The sequence below is a fragment of the Desmodus rotundus genome, chromosome 10, assembly GCF_022682495.2.
Source record: "Desmodus rotundus isolate HL8 chromosome 10, HLdesRot8A.1, whole genome shotgun sequence".
NCBI classification, from domain to species: domain Eukaryota; kingdom Metazoa; phylum Chordata; class Mammalia; order Chiroptera; family Phyllostomidae; genus Desmodus; species Desmodus rotundus.
Genome location: NC_071396.1, coordinates 36,021,739 through 36,042,847, shown reverse-complemented (window position 1 = coordinate 36,042,847; position 21,109 = coordinate 36,021,739). Strand labels below are relative to the sequence as shown.

Below are 21,109 nucleotides of genomic sequence, written 5' to 3'. Positions count from 1 at the left end.
ATGTGGGAGACCTATCCAGTATTTCAGACTCTACACAGTCCCCTTCAGCCACCTGAGGTCGCACACCCTGGGTCTTCCTCCTGTCTGTCCTGTCTGCCCCTTGCATTCCTCTTACAGCCAGCAGCCCCCGGAAGTAGCTGGTTTTCCATTTGCTTCTGGTCTGTTGATTTCACTGATAACACACAGCCCATCCTTTATCTGTCCTGTGCTCTGCTTCACTCTTTCTTGACGTTTCACAGGCACATACTGCCTGTGTGCCAAGTGCTCTCCTGACGGCGTGGTGAAATAGTTGTGTTCCACCCAAGATGCCACGACAGAGCAGAGACATGCAGGGCTCCCCTGAGCACACGGTCCACTGAGGAGGGTCAGGCCGAGGCTTTGTCCCAGGTTTGTCTCAAGCCAGAGCAGCTCAACCAGAATGTCATTCTTCTTCCATCCTGAAGGATCGAGGTTCGGGGTACATTGCTTAAAGGGACTCTCAGAGGAGAGGCGTGCTCATGCTGTCCCAGACCTCAGGGGTGTGGCATGAAGTCCTCTGTGTTAGCCGTGTAGGGTGAGAACAGTGGGGATTCTAATAATCACATGGGCTGGCAGGGAGGAAGTATGGTTCGTGCCAAAGGTATCTCCAATGGCACCGTGGGTGTGTGTCTCCAGATGTTAATAGCAGCTGTGACCAGGTCCCTGATGGCACAAGTTCCCACATGCTGGCACTGACCCTGAAGCCCAGGTGGCAGAGGGCGGGAGACTTATTGCTTCTGTTACAGCAAGACCTCTGGTCTGTCTTCAGAAAGCTGTCCTATAACTGCCCCTCAGGGCCCCAGGTGGCCGGTGTCAGTACTGGTTGCGCGTCTGCTCAGTGTTCGTGCACTGTGGTTCTGGGGTGTGTTTAGTGGCTGTGCCTTGGCCCATCTTGTTGGGTGGCTATGGGAGGAGGGGGAAGGGCTGTGGGCTGGGAAGAAATCAGAGCGGTCATGAGACTTTCTTTTTCTCCCTAGTACTGAGCATGCTCCACAACCCACTGGGCAATGTCCTGGGGAAGTCCCCCTTGAGCTTCCTGCCGCTAGACCCCCTGGGAGCTGACGTGGTGGACAAGTTCCCAGCACCCTCGGTCAGAAGCTCCCGCCTGGACACACGGCCCATCCTGGACTCCCGTTCCAGCAGCCCCTCTGACTCAGACACCAGTGGCTTCAGCTCTGGATCAGACCATCTTTCCGACTTGATTGTATGTAATTTGCCGGGGGTGAGCCGTGGGCACGTGTCCGCTTGAATACAGACTGGGAGGGCGGAGGCCAGCGTGGACATAGTTTTTCGTCTCGACAGAATGGAGGGTCTGTTGTGTGCCCGTGGGCAGGGCGCTTTGGGGCCTGGCTGAGGACGGTTTTCCGAGTCCCTCCAGGAGCTGTCGTTGGCTGGCCGTTGTCCCAAAGCAGACATGGGAGTCCACGCGGTGCCCTGTTTCCTCACTGGCACGGGGTTTTCTCTCGTCTTTGAGCAGTGTCGTTTATGTACTTTTACGTATGAGATCTCAGAATTTTCGAGTGATGATTTTAAAAATCCCACGTTAGCGCACACGTCAGCACTTCCCGTGTCACGTTGTCTTACAGACTGAGACAAGGCCCTCCACCAGCAAAGCAGTGCTGACTTGCTTTCTTGTGAGACTCGCTTTGTCGTGGTGGTCTGGAACCAGACCTGCAGGGTCTTCAAGCTGTGCCTGTCATCCGCAGGGCTGGGATTTCAGGGTAGATCCGACTGACTCTGACTCTGAATCCCTTCTCTGGCCCACACCAGCTCTCACCCAGAGGCCACCGTGGATCTGTGAAGTGCTGCCTCAGTTAATCTACATACACACTCCTTATGCACAGCCCTGTGCGCCGGTGACACCCCTGCTGAGTGGAGCTGGCAAGTGGGCTAGAGCAGATGAGGAACGGGGCTCCCAGAGGAAAGCACATGGGGACGGACGGCTGTGAGAAACCGTCTTGCAGTGGAGGGCGGTGTCCTGTGCTTTCTTCTCCCCAGCCCCCTGAGCGGACTGTTCCATGACAGGAAGGGTTTCTTCTCCTGCTCTCTTCTCCTCCGTACCCAGGACTGGCAGCCTTGGTGGTGGTGGCAGTGTCCCGTTCCTGGCACGACCCGTAGTACCCACCTTGTCCCTGTCAGCTGACCCAAGGTGTGAGTGGGCACCGGAGTTCCCCCATCGCCCTGGCTCAGGCTGCTTCTACAGGGGTCCCCAGGAGCAGGCACTTTGCTTCTCAGGGCCACAGTTTTCTCCCCGTGAGCGGAGTGAGATGAGCTGCTCCTGCTTATGTCATGTGCAGTGGGCTCAGTCCTGGACATGTGCCTCATGAAGCTTTACTATTTCGGGATTTTGTTTAAAGCACTTTCTCAGACAACCTCATCCCAAGGGTGAATGGGTAAAGGGATTTGGACAGGCGGCTCACAGAAGAGGAACTAGAGGCAGTATTTGAATTATTTTAGGGTTTTGTTTGTTTGTTTGTTTTGGATAATGTGTTATCATTTCACCCGCTTAAATCAGTGCAATTTAAAGCCTGGGTGCGAGCTTGTAGTGAAACGCTCTGACACAGTTCTGATAGAACCCCTCCTGTCCCTCCCCCGCTCTGCCCCCAACACACACATAGAAGGCATTTGGACATTCTAGACCTAGGAATCTGACCAAAGGAAACACAACATATGAAGAAGCTACATTTTAAAGTGTTTATAATCCTGAAAACTCAGCAAGTATCTAAATGTTTAGCAATAGAGGAGTAGTTTGGGGAAAATGTAGCTTGTTCCCAAAATAGACGATCATAAATTAATTAACAATGTCTATGAAGACTGTCAGGCAAAGTGAAAAAAAAAAAGTGTTGACTTGGGGAGAAAAGTCTCTGTTTAAATTATAGTAGGACAACTAATCTTAAAAATGCTTAGGAAGAAAGTCTGAAAGAAAATGTATCAAACGTTTAAGGGTATTTTTTGTAGTTTCCATAGTGTGATCATCACTGTTACGACGAAACTGTCCTTTAAAACCCATGTCTTCCTTTTTCCTCCCCTAGTCAAGCCTCCGCATCTCCCCCCCCTTGCCCTTCCTGTCTCTGACAGGGGGTGGCCCCAGAGAGTCTTTAAAGATGGGGGTTGGGTCCCGGATGGACCAAGAGCAAGCCGCTCTCGCCGCAGTCACTCCTTCCCCAACCAGTACATCCAAGAGATGGCCAGGAGCTTCTGTGTGGCCATCCTGGGACCTCCTGGAAGCTCCCAAAGACCCCTTCAGCATTGAGAGAGAGGCCAGGCTGCACCGGCAGGCTGCAGGTGAGTGGGCAGTGGACCGGCTTGGGTTCGAGGCCTCCTTCTGGGAGCAGGGTAAAGCAGCCTTGGGTCACAGACGGGTGAGCTGTCTGTGAAGAGGACTGGGTTTCATGGTGAGGTCTCTGGATCTGTGAAGCTGCTCTGTTCTGTGGCAAGTGTGCTAATGGGGACAAAGTCAGGGGTTCTGTGAGGCGAGCAGAGAGGGAAGAGGCGGATACCCTGGGGCGCAGGGCTGAGCCCATGAGGGTTGGATGCATCTCACTTGGGTTCCTCCGTGCATGGCTGTCCCTTTTTGTTCTCTCACGGATGGATGGGCGTCTTCAAGAGAAACCCTGAGAAACCTTGAACGTGATGCTCAGTCCTGTCTGCCTTCCCCCTTCTGGCTCAGAGACGTGTCAGCCACACACCTGCTGGAGCTTTCCTCCCTGAGCCTTTCTGTCTGGTAGACCTAGGGTGCACTGGGGTGGGTGACCCCTAAGGTAAGGGATGTCCCCCGGTGTCCTGGTCTCCCAGACCCCTAGGTTCTGTCATTTACAGGATCTCCAGATTTGCTTTTCATCTTACACCAGTGCTTGGAAGTCAATGAGCTATAGAGTAGTCGTTTACTAAGACTTCTGGGGGGGGCCCCTGACTGCGGTTCCGGGTGCTGGAGTTGGTGACCAGGTCAGCGCTGAGTGTCTCCGTCCCACGTGCTTCCAGAGCTGGGCCTGATCTCACCGTCCCACAAGAGTGTGGTGGCCGTGTTTGCTTAATGGCCTTGGCACTTTCTCCAGTGCCATTGTTTCCCTGTGTGGTGACATGACCACGCCTTTGGACAAGGCCATTACCTCGACTTCTGTTTCTGTTTGCAAAATATTGCTGATGGTGCCTGGTCTCCCGCTCTAGCAGCACCCTGGGCCCAGGCCATTCAGGGAGTGGCTTCCCTGTCGTTGCCCTGAGCAACAAGGATGGTTGTTTCCATGGCCCCTGCCCCGGTGCTGAAGGCAGGAGCACAGCGGGCAAGGCCTGGCCTTCCCCATGAGGTCAGTGTCTGGTCTGGAACAGCACAGACCAAGCGGGGACAGGATGAAGGACTGACAGGAGGCTGAATTGGTCACCAAGAACAGAGAGGCCTCTAGAAATGGTCAGGGCCAAAGAGAAGAGCAGTTCCACTCCCTACAGCAGCAAGGGTTTCTTAACAGGATGTTTGAGTCAGAGTCAGAAGAACCTCACAGCGGGTCTCGGCCAACTTGTCTTTGGTGGTGAAAGGATGCTGAGGGGTTCAGGGGAGCCCGTTATCTTATGGAAGGGCCAGTGCTGGCTTGACACCACATGGATGGCCCTGGGACGGGGGGCACGGCCCTGACTTGGGGACATTTGTGACACTCTTGTGGGGTTGCTCCTGGTGGGTTTTATTGGCAGTATGCTTACTTCTGTGACTGACAAGTTCAAAGCAGAGACAGGGAAAGTAGAGTCGGATGTTTCTTATTTGGACATTGAGAGATAATGCCCTTTTGGACCAGTCGGCTTTTGGGATATTGTATACAAAATCGTTCTGTTTATGTTCAAGTCAGTTTAATTTAAGTCAATTGGTATTCTAAGCAATGATATAGATATAACTGCTTGTGATTAGAGAACCAGTTACATGCTTGAAGACAGCTTTCTTGGGGACCATTTGTACCCTACACATCTCTCAGCGTTCGTGGAGGAAGAATTAGTGAATGAGGGTTATCAGGCTGGTACGGTGTAAGTTTCCCTGCTTTTCAGAATGGTCGTGGGTGTTCTCCCAGCAGCGAGCTATGCCCGTGGCCTGTCCAGTTCTTCTCAGACAACTTCACCCAGACAAGGGCAGTGACTTTATTGATTTTCTGACCTCTGCTTCTGTTCTCTCTCACCACAGCCGTGAATGAAGCTACCTGTACCTGGAGTGGTCAGCTTCCTCCCCGGAACTACAAGAACCCCATCTACTCTTGCAAGGTGTTCCTAGGAGGTGTTCCTTGGGATATTACGGAAGGTGAGCTGCCTCAGCCCTCCTGCTTCAGCCATTGTGGGAGCGTGTCTTTCAGGAGCGTGGAGCGTGGGCTTAAGGCTGGGGCTGCGCCTCTGCCCCAGCACAGGGTGTTGGTGTGCCTCCTAGGATCTGGGCCACTGGGCCGTCCTGGGGAGGGTGTGCCGCAGCTCCCGCCATTCTTGTCCATCTCTTTGCAGCTGGATTGATTAACACCTTCCGTGTTTTTGGCTCTTTGAGTGTGGAATGGCCTGGTAAGGATGGCAAGCACCCCCGGTGTCCTCCCAAAGGTAATATGCCTAAAGGTAATACAGACATGGTAGGAGCTTTTTTCTTGCCCCCTAGCACCTAATTGCACTGAGGTGTCACCGCTGCATGCTGGGACCGTGGTTTAGGCACTCAGATTTCAGTCCCCGCCCTGTCCCTCCACCAGCACGTCCCTCTGTTTCTTCTGATCTAACAGTCTGTCTGTCCAAACTTACCTGCAGTTGGAGCTGCTTCAACACCCCTGTGTGAAACTTCCTTGTGTACTCCCCCGCCCCAAACCCAGACCCAGTGGCTTTTTTCCTTTTGAAACGAGGCATTTGAAAAGCTTTTCTTCGCCCGCCTTTCCTGCCCAGTTGCGTTGTCACCTGACCTAATTCTGAGATCCCTTTGGAGTTGGCAGGAATGAGGACCAAGCATCTGATTCCTCAGTGGTCTGAAATGAGATCCCTTCCCTGTAGAAAGGAGCAGGTGCTATTTTCACCCGGCACCATCTTCACTAGAAATGTGCCGAGGAACTGGACCAGTGGTCTAACTAGGCTTTTAGAGCAGAGCCTCCCACCCCCCAGGTGGCCCACAGACCTGCCCTCCCTTTGGCCGGGGAAGCTTGGCTTGCCTGACCCAAATGGTGCCCCGTGTGGAAAGCCGTATGCTCTGACGGGTCCGTGTCCTGCCAATCCCTTCCCCGCTCAGCTGGGAGATGGACGCGTCTCCCTTCCCTGGCCTGGGCATTGGGGCAAAGCAGGGGCTCCTTACAACAAGACTCCTCAGGAGTAGACAGGACCGTGTCTTACACACGAGGTCATTTCTCTTGGCAGACCCTCCCATCTGCAGAACTAAGCCTGAGGAGTAGCCACTTGAGGGGTTTTAATGCCGTTTCTCCTTTCATTGGGAATAGGGTATGTGTATCTGGTCTTCGAGCAGGAGAAGTCTGTCCGGGCTTTGCTGCAGGCTTGCTCTCATGACCCGCTGAGCCCAGATGGCCTGAGTGAATACTATTTCAAGATGTCCAGCCGAAGGATGCGCTGCAAGGAGGTGAGTTAGCACCATGTCCTCTCTGGGCTGGGGCAGCTGACCTGTGAGGCCACTGGCTTTCTCGGGGTGGGTGGGCTCGCAGGCTGCAGGTGAGTGTTGCTTCTGAGGCAAGAAGGCTGCTCCTTCCTCACAGCAAATACAGCAAAATATTCTCGATCACATTAAAAAAAAAAAAAAGACAAGCAATCTTTGGGCCTTAATGGTGTGTACACGCTCCTGCACAAGGAAGTCACTGTGTCACAGACAACTTCCCGTCTGTGGTGGGTAAACTCTGTAGCCCACATCCACCTGTGGTCGCTGCCTCCCTCCCAGTCTTTGCTAGCTCTGTGGTTCTCTCCGTGTGTGATCTTGCTCCTCACGCCTCTCCTGGTGGTGGCCTGTGTGCCTGCCCTTCACACCTTGGGTCTCCAGCCTCCCTTCCCCACCTAGAACCCCACAGCATGTTCTTGGGCTCCTTCTCAGACGTACTGTATCTGTTTGGGTGGAGCTTGAGGACCTTCTTTTCCACAACACTACCCATGGGGCTCCCGGGGACGGTGCTGGAGAAACAGGTTTTTAAAGGAAGGCACTGGGTTCCGAGCTCCAGGCTCTTTCAGGTCATGAGGACCCACACCCCTTAATGGAGATGGTTCAGTTTAGTTAGGAACCAGCGTTTCTTTACAGTTCTGGTTCCAGAGCACGTCACTTTCGTGACATCGGACTAGATACTTAACGTTGCTGAAAGCTCCTTTCCTTGTCTGTAGAACAGGGAATTGACATGCACGTTTTAGTGAAAGGATGAGCTGTTCCAGGGGTCATGGGGAAGGGACGGATGAATAGATGTGGCACCTACTCCATGTGACACTACAACAGTGAATAATACATGTGTCAAAACCTGTAAAACGTGCAACACTAAACTTGGGTGGATAGTGACGTGTCCGTGGAGGCTCGCTGATTGCAACAAAGCCACCTGTGGTGCGGGAGGCCAATGGTGGGGAAGCTGGTGGGGAAGCTGCGGGTACAGAGAAGGGGTGGGAGGAAACTCACTGCATTTGAGCTTCATTTTGCTGTGAGCCTGAAACCACTCTAAAAAGTAAAGTCTATTAAAATCTGTAGAGTAAGAGACACTGGTAAAATGTCTATTATATTGAGAGGGTTGCACCTGAATTAATCCACGTGACAGAGCTGATTCTTTGTTACATAGGCGTTTCCTGGGGTTCACACTTTGTCGCAGTAACAGGCCAGGTTCACCCTCTCCTGTTTACTGTGAGAAAAAGCCTGCAAAGCCTGGTGGTCCTTGGGGTGTGGACCACGGGGGTGGTACTTCCTGTGGGAGTGGAAAGAGCAAAATGGGCCTTTTCATCTCCTGGTGAAATTGGCTTTTATGATAGCTTCAGCCGGCCTGTCTCACCCCAGGGTCTTCTGGGCCTAGAACAGTCAGTCCTGATTCCTCCTGGCTGCCCCACCCCCCGCCCCCAAGGCCCAGGTGAGCCTTCGGTCCTGGCTGCTCCGTGTCCAGCACCCTGGCCTCCGCCATCTTCCTCTCGTGTCCTCTGAACGATTGTTTCTGCCTTCCTGCAGGTTTCTACAATACTTCGTTTCCTGCTTTGAGACATTTCTTTTTTTTTAGATCTTTACACATCAATCTTCCAAAACACTTACTGATTATCTGTCGGTGCACTTCACTGTGGCGTTGTCTGTCTGCTCTGCCAGACTGTGTTCTAGGCTCGGGATTCAGAGGCAGAGGGTTGGTCCGCGTCCTCCTGGGGTTGCACGGCTCCAGGAGCCTCAGTGACCACCTGCCTCCCTCCAGTCATTCCCATGCCCCCTGGTGCCTGGGGACAGTGACCATCTCAGGCAGATCCCTTCAGCGTCTATCCTCTGCCTTCCAGCTCGTGCCCTTAAATTTCCCTGGCAGTCCTTTGTATCCCAGGGACTCTGCACCGTGCCCTGTTTATTGGAGTCCCGGGTGCTTTGCTGGCACCACACAGTTGAAAGTCTGACATGGTGCTGGGTTCCTGGGTAGATGGTCTGGTACTATCCTGCCTGTTCTCCAGGGGGAGGGGCTGCTGTTCGACCACTTACTGTCCGCACTCAGACACACGAACTCAGTAAACGTCACTCCACCTAGGTGGTGGTGAGGGTGGCCCGTGTGCTGGGGCGACAGGACCTCCTCACTTACTGCCCGGGCCTCCGCAGCCCCGCTCCACACCTGCAGGAGCTTCTGTCTGGGTGCCCACCAGGGTGACACACCTTTGGGTGGTTTACAGGTACAAGTGATCCCCTGGGTCTTGGCTGACAGCAACTTTGTCCGGAGCCCGTCTCAGAGACTCGACCCCAGCAGGACGGTGTTTGTGGGTGCTCTGCATGGGATGCTCAACGCCGAGGCCCTGGCAGCCATCCTGAACGACCTATTTGGTGGAGTGGTTTACGCCGGGATTGACACAGATAAGCACAAGTATCCCATTGGTGAGTGTCCCACTTCTGTGTGGGGAGGCTTGGTGGCCCCTGGGAGGTAGCCCAGGATTGTGGTACTTCCCCACGGGGATGGAGAGGGAAGCTGACCCAGGTCTGCAGGCGGATGTGCACCAGCAGCTCAGCGTCTCTTTCTAGGTAAGCCACCGGTATCGACCCCTCTGCACCCACCCTCCCCCACTTTCCCTGAAGGGGAAGACACACAGAGGTAGGAGACCTAGCAGTTGAAAACGAGACAGGAACTTGGGTGGGAAGCTCAGAGCCAAACTGTCTGGGACAGACAACATGTCGTATTTCGTTATATATGGCTGGGACTTTTCTGAATTTGCCTGGTTTTTTCTATTAAGAGTTCTTCAGAAGTGCCCTTTGTGTAGGGTCAGGCTGAAGGAGAGCCCTGGGTGACTCAGGCAGCGGTGCAGCTGTCCCGCTGCCACTCCAGCGTGGGGCAGGGATCTGAGGGCCAGCCCCTGGGTCAGCTCCCTGGACATTGCAGAATGATCTCAGGGGCAGGCTCTGGAGGTAGAGTGGAGCCTGAACTTTCTGATCGCGATGCAGCGCGCCCACCTCCCCAAACCCTTGGTTTGCCCACCCACTCTGGTTAGGAAGGAGCCATGTGCTCACAGGCGCTGCACTGCAGGCCGGGAACAGGGGTGGAGGCAGCCCCTGATGCCCGAGGCTCTCCAGGCTCCCTGCCAGATCTCCGAGGCCCTCAGAGGAGGGTATGGCTGCTGGGCCACCTTCAGAGAGAGGTTCTCTCTGCATCTTGGTTTCCACTCTGAGCCTTTTCATCTTACCTGTGCATCTGCCTACTCCAGAGGAGACTCTTTCCTCCCCATTTCGGTCAGCAAATCCTTCCCCCATCCTGCTGGGTTCATGCCGTCATGGTCTGTAACCGCATCATCTAATACGGTAGCCACCAGCCGCATGTGGCTACTGAGCACTTGAAATGTAGCCAGTGCCACATGTTGAAATGGTAAGATTTGGGATATTTGGGGTTAAATAAAACAAATTACTAAAATTAATTCCACCACTTTTCTTGTTTACTTAAATGTGGCTCCTAGAGAATTTAAAATTACATAAGTTGCTGCCATTATATTTCTAAGAGACTTCACTGGTGTGGAAACAGGGTTTCCTAAGTGCTGACCAGGGACATTTTGGGAGAATACACTTGTTTTATTGTTCCTACACCAGGGTCTGGTCGTGTGACTTTCAATAACCAACGTAGTTACTTGAAAGCTGTGAGTGCTGCTTTTGTGGAGATCAAAACTACCAAGTTCACCAAGAAGGTGAGGGGCGGGTCTCTGCTTCTCCTGGGCCCATTACTACCCTGGGCAGTCCTGAGATGGAGGTGTGCCCAAGGCAGGGAGCTAAGACCCAGGGGACCCCCCAGGGTCAGGTTGGGGAGGGGGGTGAGCCTGGTCTTGGTGTCTCTGGAGAGCGGGGCTGGCACTGGTGAGCCTTTTCCGCCTTCCCTGGCTGTGGTATTGGACAGGTATTGCTAGATAGCCTGACGTCCTTCTCCTGGTCTGTGTCCTCTGAACACTCACCTGTTGCTGGGTGGGTGGAAGCGTGTGGGAAGTCCAGGCAGGAATGAATGCGTGTGATCGCCCATGGTGCAGAGGCCGCCAGCTAGGCCCTCTGTCCTCTCTGCCTGTAATTCTCTCCAGGCCTCTTTAACTCAGGAAGCACCCTGCGTCACACAGAGGGCCCAGCACTGCACCTTCCCTCGTAAGCCCACTGGCCTCCTGGTGAGAAGAGCCACTTACTTCTCCTCTTTTGCTTTGTGCAGGTTCAGATTGACCCCTACCTGGAAGATTCTCTGTGTCATATCTGCAGTTCTCAGCCTGGCCCTTTCTTCTGTCGAGATCAGGTGAGTCCCCTGGACATTTGAGGTGTCCAGGAGCTCCTCCCCACCTTAAATGAAAATGGTCACACCATGTTTGTCACATAGAGTGTTGGCCTTCCCTGGTCCCTTGTGGTCAGCTTGGCTCAGAGGAAGAAGTGCTGGTGGTCAGGCCAGGGGCACACTCCAATAGCCTGACCCCCAACTCTCGGGAACGCTCGCTGAGCTGTCCTGATACTTGGGACTTTCCTCATGCAGGGTGTTGGCAGGCAGTGCGGTGGACTTGCTGACCCATCGGTGGCTTTAGAGGATGACAGGGACCTGGGTGGGTGTGGTCAGCAGTACGTGTGAGCAAAGCAGTGTTGTTCGAATTCTGAGACCTGCCAGGCTGATTTCCCCCACCTGGGGACCACTTCTTTACTTCTGGCCTGTTCTGACCCTCTGGCCTGTTTTGGTCACTAAACCTGTTTGGACTCCCAGTTGTTGGAAACAGGCAGAAAGCAGCATGGGCAGCTTCAGTCGGATATTCCTGGGTGGTGGCGCACAGATCTGAGGGGGGGGTCAGCAGAAGTGCTTCCCATGCTGTAATGTATGTACACATCACCTGAGGATCTTGTTTAAATGCAGCTTGTGTTTCCGTGGGTTTGGAGTGGGGCCCGAGACTCCGTTTTTCTGACAAATTTCCTGGTTGTGCCAGTGTTGCTGGTGTGTGACGGGGCTGCGTGGGGCCTAGCAGGCCATCCATGCCTGGTTTTCTCAGTGGAGCTGTCGCTCAGTTTGGAGACTCTGGGCAGACAGTGGGTAACTGAGGCTGCAAAGGGAGGGTGTGCAGTGCGTTTGCGTTGCTGGGTTGGGCCTGGGGATGAGCATCTCTGATCAGCCCCCATGACAGGCTTTGAGTGTCAGATCTTTCACAGATGGTGCCCCATTTTCAGGTGATTGCTCAGACAGAGGTCAGTAGCTTGCCAGAGGTTACACAGCTCTGAGCACGAAGTGGGAGGGAGACCGAGGTGCACAGTGTCATCTGTCCTCACTTAAGGTGAAGTGGAAGGCATGTCGTCTGCATTAGGCTCTAATGTCCTTGCACAGGAGCAGCCCACAATGCAGCTGCTGTAGGCGAGGGAAGGGCAGGGGCTAGAGGGGACAAGGGAAGTGGCACGGGCTCTGCACACAGTGGGAGCCCCGCGTGTTTGATGAAGTCAGCCCCTGCAGGAACAGAGACAGCAGGTTTGTGGGTCAGTCAGGCCCGTGCTGGGGTGAGAGGGTTCTGGGAGACCCTCTCTTCTAGCCCCACGGAGGCCACCAGGAATCCCCACTCCCTCATGAGCCGGGCTGGCCATGCTGATACAGGAGAGCCCTGTCTCCCTTTTCCTCCCCACACCAGGTGTGCTTCAAGTACTTTTGCCGGAGCTGCTGGCACTGGCGGCACAGCACCGAGGGCCTGCGCCACCACAGTCCCCTGATGAGGAACCAGAAGAACCGAGATTCCAGCTAGAGGAGCCAGCCTTGCCCGGTGGCCTATGGTGCCCGAGTGCCCGCGGCTGGCAGGTCAGGCAGCAGCCTGCACCACCTGGCCACCGGTGACCAGGGAGCTGGCTTCCCGAGGACAAGGGAAGACTGTAGTCACCTTTGCACTTGCTGAGTCTGTCTTTGTTTCTGCACTAATTAATGCACAATGAGTTTTGTCAGGTTTGTTTTCAGGGGCTGGGGCAGGGCAAGGACCCTCTAGCTCGCCCTCCAAGCGACTCTGTAGTTTTCCCAGATTTTTAGTTCCTCATTTTGCCGATGAAAAGCAAAAAAGAACTACGTGTCCAGAAGATACTGACACGATGCCTACATCTAGGTTTATTTATTAAAAGCGCTTTTTTTACATTCCTTGCAATACTGATGGTGGTGATGCGCAGGTCTCGCTGGTTTCATTCTTGCAGTTGCCATACAGTGCCTTTCCATTTATTTAACCCCCACCTGAACGGCATAAACTGAGTGTTCAGCTGGTGTTTTTTACTGTAAACAACAAGGAGACTTTGCTCTTCATTTAAACCAAAATCATATTTCATATTTTATGCTCGAGGGTTTTTACCGGTTCCTTTTTACACTCCTTAAAATGGTTTTTAAGTCATTTGGAACAAGAGATTTTTTTTTTTTTCCTTTCCTGGCAGCTTTTAACATTATAGCAAATTTGTGTCTGGGGGACTGCTGGTCATTGTTTCTCACAGTTGCGAATGAAGGAAAAAAAATTTGCAACGAAGAAAAAAAAAATGTTTTTGAGTTGCATACTGGACCAGGTAAACGGTGTTAGAGCAGCTGCTATATATAAGTTTAAATGGTTTATTGCACCTTAAGTTGCACTTACTTGGGGGGGGGGGGTTGATAGAAGTTTTTAATCACAAAGTCACAGGACTTCTTTCTTTTGTAACTGAGCTAAAAAAGGGCTGCTTTTTGGTGGGGGCAGATGAAGGCTCACAGGAGCCCTTTCTCTCAGAGGGGACGAGTACGCTTCCCTTGTTTCTTTGATTTGAGAAATGTATGGAGCAACAGTTGCAGTGGACGGAAATGCTACTGGAATTTGAAAACTTGACTTTTTCTTTTTTTTCTTCTTCTTCTTTTTTGTTTTTTAAATCTACCTTGCCCCTCTTTGGGAAGCTGTGTGCCAAAGAACCAGTGTCATACCCCCCTCCCCGCTGAGCTGACGTTGCATTGTTGCATATCCCAGCTACTCTGTGGGTTTTGTGAAGCTGTGTGTGAAGTCTCTACCTCATTGTAGTATATGCAGGCAAGACTGCACTCTCCTGCAGATGTGTGGAGTAAGCTGTGGTGTAGTTTTTTTTTTGGCACATAATAAACACGTTGCAGCAGAAGTCTCTTCTTGTCTCTGTGTCTGAGGGGTGGGGACCTGGGAGCGGTGGGGTTATAAGACTCCAGAGTAAAAACTCACATTTCTTTGGATTTCCTGCGATGAGATTCCCGCCCAGGTGGGTGGCGGGACCATGTGGGAAACTTGTTGCTGTAGGTACTTCTTGGTCACATCCATGGTCATGACCCCCATGATGCCTCACTGGCAGGTGGGTACCACTAGTCCAAGTGTAAAAGGCCCTCATTTAGGCTTCTTAGGGGCTCTTCCTTTCTTAGCCCCAGACCCAGCTTGGAGGAACTGGGCCCAGCCGCTCAGACATCAGCACGAACTGCTTGTCTCAGTTTTTCCTGCAAACCTTGGGCCTCTCTTTCTCCATGTTGGGAGGCTCCCCACCCTCTTAGACTCACCGGGTTGACCCAGTTCTCTTCTGAGAGGGAGGGAGGCATTCGTGGTACTTCTCACTACTCTCCGGAGAGCCCTGTCCCCTCGTCCCCTCGTCCTCTCAGGCTCCCAGGATTTGTGAGAGGGCTGCTGATTTTGTCAGGTAGGTTGTGCCCAGGCTCATCTGCCAGACTGATCTTCTGAAGATTGCGTTTTAGTCTGAGGTGCCCTGGACCCTACATACCTAAGGGTCCTTCTGTGACAGGTGCAACAACTCACTCAGGGTTGGGGGAGGGTGGGGGATCGGGAGTCCCTCAGCCAAGGAGAGACCTCACCCTTCATTTGAGGCCTGGCTGGTAGCAGCTTGGTTTGACAGTTGCTGGTAAGTTAAATTCCTGAAATGCTCTCAGAGGAGCATCTGCCCTCCCTTTGGGTCTCTTCTTGCTCCCCTACGCTGTAGAGGGGCTTCCTGTCCTTCAGCCTTCCATTTCCAATCAGTTCAGAGTGATGGGACTGACTGAGGTGATGAGTAGGGGCATCAAGGGACGAGGCACAGCCCTGTGCCCCTTAACTTACCCAACCTGGCCAGGCCAGCCTTCCCTTGCATCATGGGAGGGCCTGGAACTAGGAGAGTTGGAGGGAGGGGGCAGGGTGCCCCATAGGCTAATGAGGCTGTCAAAGGTGACCCGCGCTGGTGGCATCAGAGGGCCTGATTTTAGGATGGGTGCATGACAGAACAGCCTGAAGGGAGAAGGTGCCCCAATGGTTGGGAGCATTGCAGGTAAACTGGGCCCTTGGTTTAATTTGAGAGCGTGCCTTGTGCTGGGCATTGTGCAGGTGAGTAGCTTAACCAAGTGGCCCTTGCTGCCATGGAGCTCAGCCAGATGAGAAAACGAAGTCACTGTGACAAGTGCCGTATTTGGCCATGTATAATGTGCACATTTTTGCCCAAATTTTTTAGGGTAAAGGGTGCACAATTATACATGGGTAGTACGTGAAGTACCTTGTTTCTGCTCTTGTATTTTGTAATTATTTGTTACCTAAAATTTCTTGTACCATGTTCAAAGTTGCTAAAATTCCTTTATAATAAAAACACTAAATATAAATTTTAAAAAACTGAGTTAAAGAAATAAAAATGATTTTTTTTCCTGAAAGTTTGGGCCCAAAAGCGTGGGTTGTGCATTATACACGGGAGCACATTATACACCGCAGAACATGGTAAAGAAAGATTAGAGCAGCCTTAAAAGGGATAGTGATGCTTTATAAGTGGGATGGAAAACCCCTTTTGTAAGGTGACCTTTGAGAAAAGGCTGGGAAGAAATGAGATAAGCTTCTCCCAGCTGTACCCAGGTCTCCACCTGGCTAACAGGACAAATCTCTGACCACGGACTGGGTGGGGTATCCTGGGCTGGGGACATCTACTTCCTCACCTTTTCATGCCACCAAATGGCCTTCCCAAGGACTCAGTCCCCCTCCCTCGCCCTGGCATATGGGGAAGTGATGAACCCCTCCTGAGCTGGGCGCATCCAACAGGCTCTCTGGTCACAACCTAGGGGCTAGAGAAGGCCCGGGGCTACACTGGGGGGGCGGGGCCTGTAAGCGGAGCCCCGCTCCACGGTGGTGGCTGGCTGCCTGCACTTCCGCCCCGTCCCACCGGGCGTCGCTGTCGCGCGCCCGCGTAGGCTCCGCGTGTCCCGGCCAAGGCGGAAGCGGCTTTCTAGCCTGCGCTTTATAGGCCTCTCTTGTACCTCCTGTTTTCTCTTTCACCAGGGACCCGTCAAGATGGTAGGTTCCTTGGCCTGAAGCTGTTGTCTCTCGCAATCGACTTCCATCTGCCTCTTTCCGCTGCCTCCAGACCGCGAGGAGGGGCACCGGGCCCTGTCAGGCCAGAGACTCTACGGGCCGCTGGCTTCCGCGTTGATCCCCGCGCTCCAGCACCGCCCGACCAGCTCTTCCCCTTGCCTCTCCTCTCCCGGGCTCGGCCCCAGCCCGTAGACCCTGATGTGATCGGGACGTGACGCCGCGCTCTCCCCAGGAGGGATGTCTTGGCTGGCAATGACCCTGTCTTCTCCACCCGCAGGGCCGCGTTCGTACCAAGACCGTGAAGAAGGCGGCCCGGGTCATCATCGAGAAGTACTACACGCGCCTGGGCAATGACTTCCACACCAACAAGCGCGTGTGCGAGGAGATCGCCATTATCCCCAGCAAGAAGCTCCGAAACAAGATAGCAGGGTGAGTGGGGTGCGCTCCGGCCTGCGGGGCTTTGGTGGGCGCTGGGTCTGCGGTTCCCGAAGTGGGGCCGGAGCCGGGGCGGGGACTGTGCCCTGGGGGTTTCGCTAGCACGAGTCTCCCCAATGCCCCTGGGAAGTGCTTTTGCAGGGTTTCTTGTTGGGACTGTCACATCTGCCCGTGACAGCTTGGCCACGGTCAGACCTCCGGAAGACTTTGCGTATGTGTATATACACTATTCTTATTGGATTCTTCCATTACCATGTATCCCCCCAATATTCTCCCAGCAGACTTACTATTAAGTGCGATAAATTGGGACTGGGAGGAGAGAAAATGAAGACTGGGGAGGGTCTGATGGCTTTGACAGAATTGGAATAGAGGGTGTGATAGACAGGCGTGTTTAGGCAGCAGAGCGGTGTGTGATCCAGAGTCGCGGCTCCTAGGATGGCGAATCCTCTCCCTGCTCATTGTGGAAAAAAACTAAAACTGCTGCTTCTCTGTCCGGACGTCTTGTGCCCCCGCGCCTATTCTCAGTGTTTTTCTTGAACCCTGCAGCTATGTCACACATCTGATGAAGCGGATTCAGAGAGGCCCCGTGAGAGGCATCTCCATCAAGCTGCAGGAGGAGGAGAGAGAGAGGAGAGATAATTACGTTCCCGAGGTAAATTGTCCAGGCCTTGGCCTGGGCCTCTGGCTCCTCCGGGGAAAGATAAAGCAGGCTCTCAGAACCCTGCCAGGTGCCTGGTTTCCAAAGGCACTTCAGCTGAGTTGGAGAAGGAGGTCCTTTATCCCTATTGCCTTATCCAGCTGTAGGTGCCCACAGCCTGCCTGCCTGCTGTTACTCTCTGTTCCACCATGTTGGGGCCATTTAAGTCCATTTAGGTTTTCACATGACTAGCCACCCCTTAATGATGTTTGCCTTGTCATGTCTTCTGGTTTGATTATTTTGCCTCACCACAAGCGTTCCTGAATTATAACATAGCCTTAGGTTTTCTGAATACCGGTAAAATGATAACGAGGGCATACAAAGGTAAAACGAGAAGAACTGATCTTTGGGGCCTGTGATCCTTAAGCCGACTGCTTCCCTTATGGGATCCATGCCGTCTCCTTTGCGAGCGCCCCTCTCTTTTTGTTTGAGAATTTTGGGAAAGGAGCAGGGAAGGTGAGAGATAACTCATGGATTGATATTTGGGGCATTCCTGGTTCCTTCTAGGTGTCAGCCCTGGATCAGGAGATCATTGAAGTTGATCCTGATACTAAGGAGATGCTGAAGCTCTTGGTGAGTGTTTGCTGAAACCCTAAGTAGGACTTCCCAGTATTCTTCTTAGTGTTTTCCATGCATTATTTTCTCTCATCCTCAGTTCTGTTGCTGGCTCCTCACATGTGCCCCTGTGGTTGCAGCCCTGGTCCTCTTTTTCATTTCCGTGGGCTTTCCCTCGGGGACTTCATTCCTTCTTTGTGTGCTAACCACTCAAGTGAGCTGTGGTGTCATCTCCAGATGCTTATTACCAGGCACTACTTGGTTTTGCTCTTCAGAGAGCAGGGTGATATGTGTCTCTTCTGTGGCTTCTCTGAATACTTTCATAAGTTTGGTGCACATAGCACGGGCTTTAGAGTCCAGTTAGGCAGTTGATGATTTAGAGCAACTTCACTTTTCATTTTTTATAATCATGAAATGCTTGAGACATTCAAAACGATATTAAACAGAATGAACTCCATGTACCCACCATCCAGCTTCAGAAAAGCATTTCCGGTACAGTTAAAGCCTCCTATGAAGGCAACCTTTTAGTTTCAACTGTAAAAATTGGCTTTTGAGGATAAAATGGGAGATTGTTTCTGGTATTTGGTGGGCCCTTGGGTTCTTTGTCCCACTCAGAATGAGCTTGCTTAAAGGTTGGGCCGACCTGTCCTCCGACCTCACACATGGGTCCCTCACACGCTGATTGCCTGAGCCGGGGCCTGCCCTTTGTGAGGCAGCCTCCCCCACGGTGTACACCCTAGAGCAGTGATTCTCAGAGGGAGAGATACCCCCACTCTGGGACATTTTTTGGTTGTCACAGCTTGGGGATCCTAGTGTACACTGATAAATAGAGGCCAGGGATGCTGCTAAGCATCCTGCACTACACAGGACAGCTAGTTGCCTAACAGCTTATTGTTGAAATGCAGGGTCCTTGAGATCTCGAGTAGATCCCCTGTGAGTTCTTTATTCTGAGGTGGGGAGGAGAAGGCCCTTTGTTGGGTTTCTTCCAGTTCCAGCAACTTGACCCCAAGCTGGTGGACACTGACAAGCACGGCCTGGGGGTGGTCCTGGAGCTCTGACCACAGATCTCACTGGTGCGGCCACACTGAACCCATTCTGTTGTTCCAGGACTTTGGCAGTCTGTCCAACCTTCAGGTCACTCAGCCTACAGTCGGGATGAATTTCAAAACACCACGTGGAGCTGTTTGAATCTTTCTACTGTAATATTATCAATAAACCATCGACAACTTTGTCTGTGTTGTCTGTGGGGTTGGGTGCGATGGAACAAGGGGAGGGGGTTCTTTCTCAGGGAAGGGGGAGCTCACCAGCTGGATCCTGGGTGGATGGCTCTGAGCTTAGGACCTGCTGAGGCTGTGGGTCTGACCACGAGTATGGGGAGAGGGCTGGGTTGGGCTGGTACCTCTTGTTGAGTAGTGGGAGAAGGAGCTGTTCACTTGTGTTTTGCATACCTGTCTGCTTTTTACTGCTGGTGCTGATCTGGGTGTGTGTGCACCATGCTTATGTGTTGATCTCTGCAAGGAAGTGGCAGAACCCATGCTGGTCTGGCTGTCCACCGATGGAGGAGTTCTGTCAGATGCCACATTTTAAAAATACTTTGTAATTTCAAAGTTGGAGAGTACAAAGGAACTTCCAGATGTTCTATCTCTGTCTACCAATTGTTTACATTTCGCCCCAATTGCTTTACAGTATATTCTCTATATACACACATTTTTCGTTTTCTGGTTCTCAATGGGGAAATGTGTGTAGATGCACAGAAATGTGCCCTTTGGCCCAAGTGTTTATTTCGGTGTCTTACATAACCAAAGAATCAATCAGGAAATTTAACATTCAGTTTTATGTAGTCTATTTAAGATCTTGATTTCACGTCCCTTTAGCCTCGTTCCTATGTCTCGACACATTTTTGAGAAGTATTGGCTGACTTGGGAGAATGCCTTTCAATATGGGTTTGATGTTCACAATTAGTTTTAATGGAGCTCTTTCTGTAGGAACATTACCGAAAGGAAGCTGTGTTAACAGTTGTGTATAAAGAAACCTGCCTTCTCCCCGTTAGGTTTTTGGTGCGGGTGAGGAAAAGGTTGGCTTTTTCTGTGGGTGAGAGCCAGGTTAACAAAACTGGCGCTAAACCAATAGCGAGGGTGTGTTAGCCACACTCCCCACTAGGAGGCAGTGTGGTCACAATCAGCCGGCTCACCTGTGGGGCCTGGCGCTCTGGGTACCTTAGGTGTGGCAGCAGAGGGTGGACTGCGGCGTTAGCGAGACCCGGCGGGTCCTGCGCCGCGTGTGGAGGCTGTGTAGGCGCCGAGCTGGGCATCTTCCAGGCGGCAGGCGGCAGTCCTCATCTGTGCAACCGCGCCAAGCTCGTTAATTTCCCTGGGAGCCTGTTCAGGCCCCGCCCCCGGGAGCTGGAACTCGGTCTCTTGCGGCGGGTGGGCGGGGCCGGCGCCTTTGTGCCGAGCGCGCCGCGCGCTTATCTGAGGGGCGGTGCGCACAGCTGGGGGGCCGCGCGCGTGGCTGAGGCGCCGCGGCGCCCGCGGTCGCCGGGTCTGCGTTGGTGACCCGCAGGGCGTCCTGAGGCTCCGGGGTTCATTCCCAGGGCTCTCGGCGTGAAATGGGTGGACAGTTTTCTGCCTCCTGCGCCGGAGACTCCGCTGCTCGGGGACTGGAAAGTGCCTCAGGTAAAATTTTTATTATCGTCTTTGGTTATGTGTGCGAAAGGATAATTGTCAAAGTGAAATGACTGCCACAGCTAGATGTAAGATGGACACGTGAAGTATTTTTAGAAAGTTCGGTGAGGGAACTGAGAACAATGTTGGTTCAAAGGAGAAGTCAAAGACTAAGCGGAGTGAGGGAACGTCGAGTTTACAAATGGACACTTTGATAAGGTGCCTTTCTAGTTGACTTGAGGTGGCCGCTTTTCCTCCTTAGGTTTTTGGGGAGAACGACCCGATTTCAGTGGGAGGAACGCGAGCGAAGCGCGTTTTGTCATCCAGCCGCGGGCGTCGCCAGCGCGCGTGCGAGCCGAGCGCTGAGGCTGGTTTCCCGCGTGACAGGCGCAGCCCGCGGAGTCCGCGGAGCTCCCGCCGGTGTCCGAACGGGACCCGCACGGGGACGCGGCACTGTGGCGCGTCTGCAGGTTGCACCGGGCTGTTGCTGCTAAGATGGCTGAACGCGGTGGTCGGACTCCACCGCCGCGACCGGGCGGCACTCACACGTTTGTAACTGAACGGGGTTTCCAACGGTCTTCCCGCGTCTTGAAATTTTTAAGTGTTCAGTTAAAAAAAAAAAGAAAGAAAGAAAGAAAAGAAACATAGTCTTGGCCGGGCGGTTCGGTTGCTTGGAGCGTTGTCTCGAGCCCTAAAAGCCGCGGGTTTGACCGCCGGGTCTGAGCGTGCAATCAATCGATCCACGTTTCTGTCTCTACAAATTCGCCATACACGGGTGAGGATTAAAAAATACTTAAAAAATAAAAACAATTTAAAACGAGTTTCGAGTGACTTTTTT

The 21,109-nt window shown here is 52.9% G+C and overlaps 2 protein-coding genes across 12 annotated transcripts in view; both read left to right on the top strand.

Annotated features, from left to right (window-relative positions):
- The window catches only part of CPEB1 (cytoplasmic polyadenylation element binding protein 1), a 46,193-nt gene extending 32,452 nt beyond the window's left edge, over positions 1-13,741 (top strand). For 9 of the 11 annotated variants that reach the window (XM_024561721.3, XM_053912589.1, XM_045196465.3 and 6 more), the window contains 9 exons: positions 996-1,222; positions 3,051-3,303; positions 5,180-5,293; positions 5,488-5,592; positions 6,450-6,586; positions 8,836-9,034; positions 10,232-10,326; positions 10,830-10,910; positions 12,268-13,741. In XM_024561721.3, coding sequence (XP_024417489.1) covers positions 996-1,222; positions 3,051-3,303; positions 5,180-5,293; positions 5,488-5,592; positions 6,450-6,586; positions 8,836-9,034; positions 10,232-10,326; positions 10,830-10,910; positions 12,268-12,378 — 1,322 coding nt within the window. In that variant the 3' untranslated portion in view covers positions 12,379-13,741. The remainder of the gene's footprint in view (positions 1-995; positions 1,223-3,050; positions 3,304-5,179; positions 5,294-5,487; positions 5,593-6,449; positions 6,587-8,835; positions 9,035-10,231; positions 10,327-10,829; positions 10,911-12,267) is intronic. The other 2 variants (XM_024561723.3, XM_071219465.1) reach the window with 1 other exon arrangement.
- A 2,055-nt stretch (positions 13,742-15,796) lies between these two features.
- Positions 15,797-18,837, top strand: RPS17 (ribosomal protein S17). The gene is made up of 5 exons (XM_024561720.3): positions 15,797-15,903; positions 16,199-16,350; positions 16,903-17,008; positions 17,561-17,626; positions 18,716-18,837. Exons 1-5 carry the CDS (start codon positions 15,901-15,903, stop codon positions 18,794-18,796), a joined length of 408 nt encoding a protein of 135 aa, XP_024417488.1. The 5' UTR covers positions 15,797-15,900; the 3' UTR covers positions 18,797-18,837.
- Positions 18,838-21,109: the final 2,272 nt, after the last annotated feature.

Excerpts from the sequence above, each read along its gene's own strand:
- RPS17 (XM_024561720.3), top strand. Across the intron at positions 17,009-17,560 it reads GAGATAATTACGTTCCCGAG|GTGTCAGCCCTGGATCAGGA; the intron begins GTAAATTGTCCA and ends GGTTCCTTCTAG. Across the intron at positions 17,627-18,715 it reads AGGAGATGCTGAAGCTCTTG|GACTTTGGCAGTCTGTCCAA; the intron begins GTGAGTGTTTGC and ends CTGTTGTTCCAG.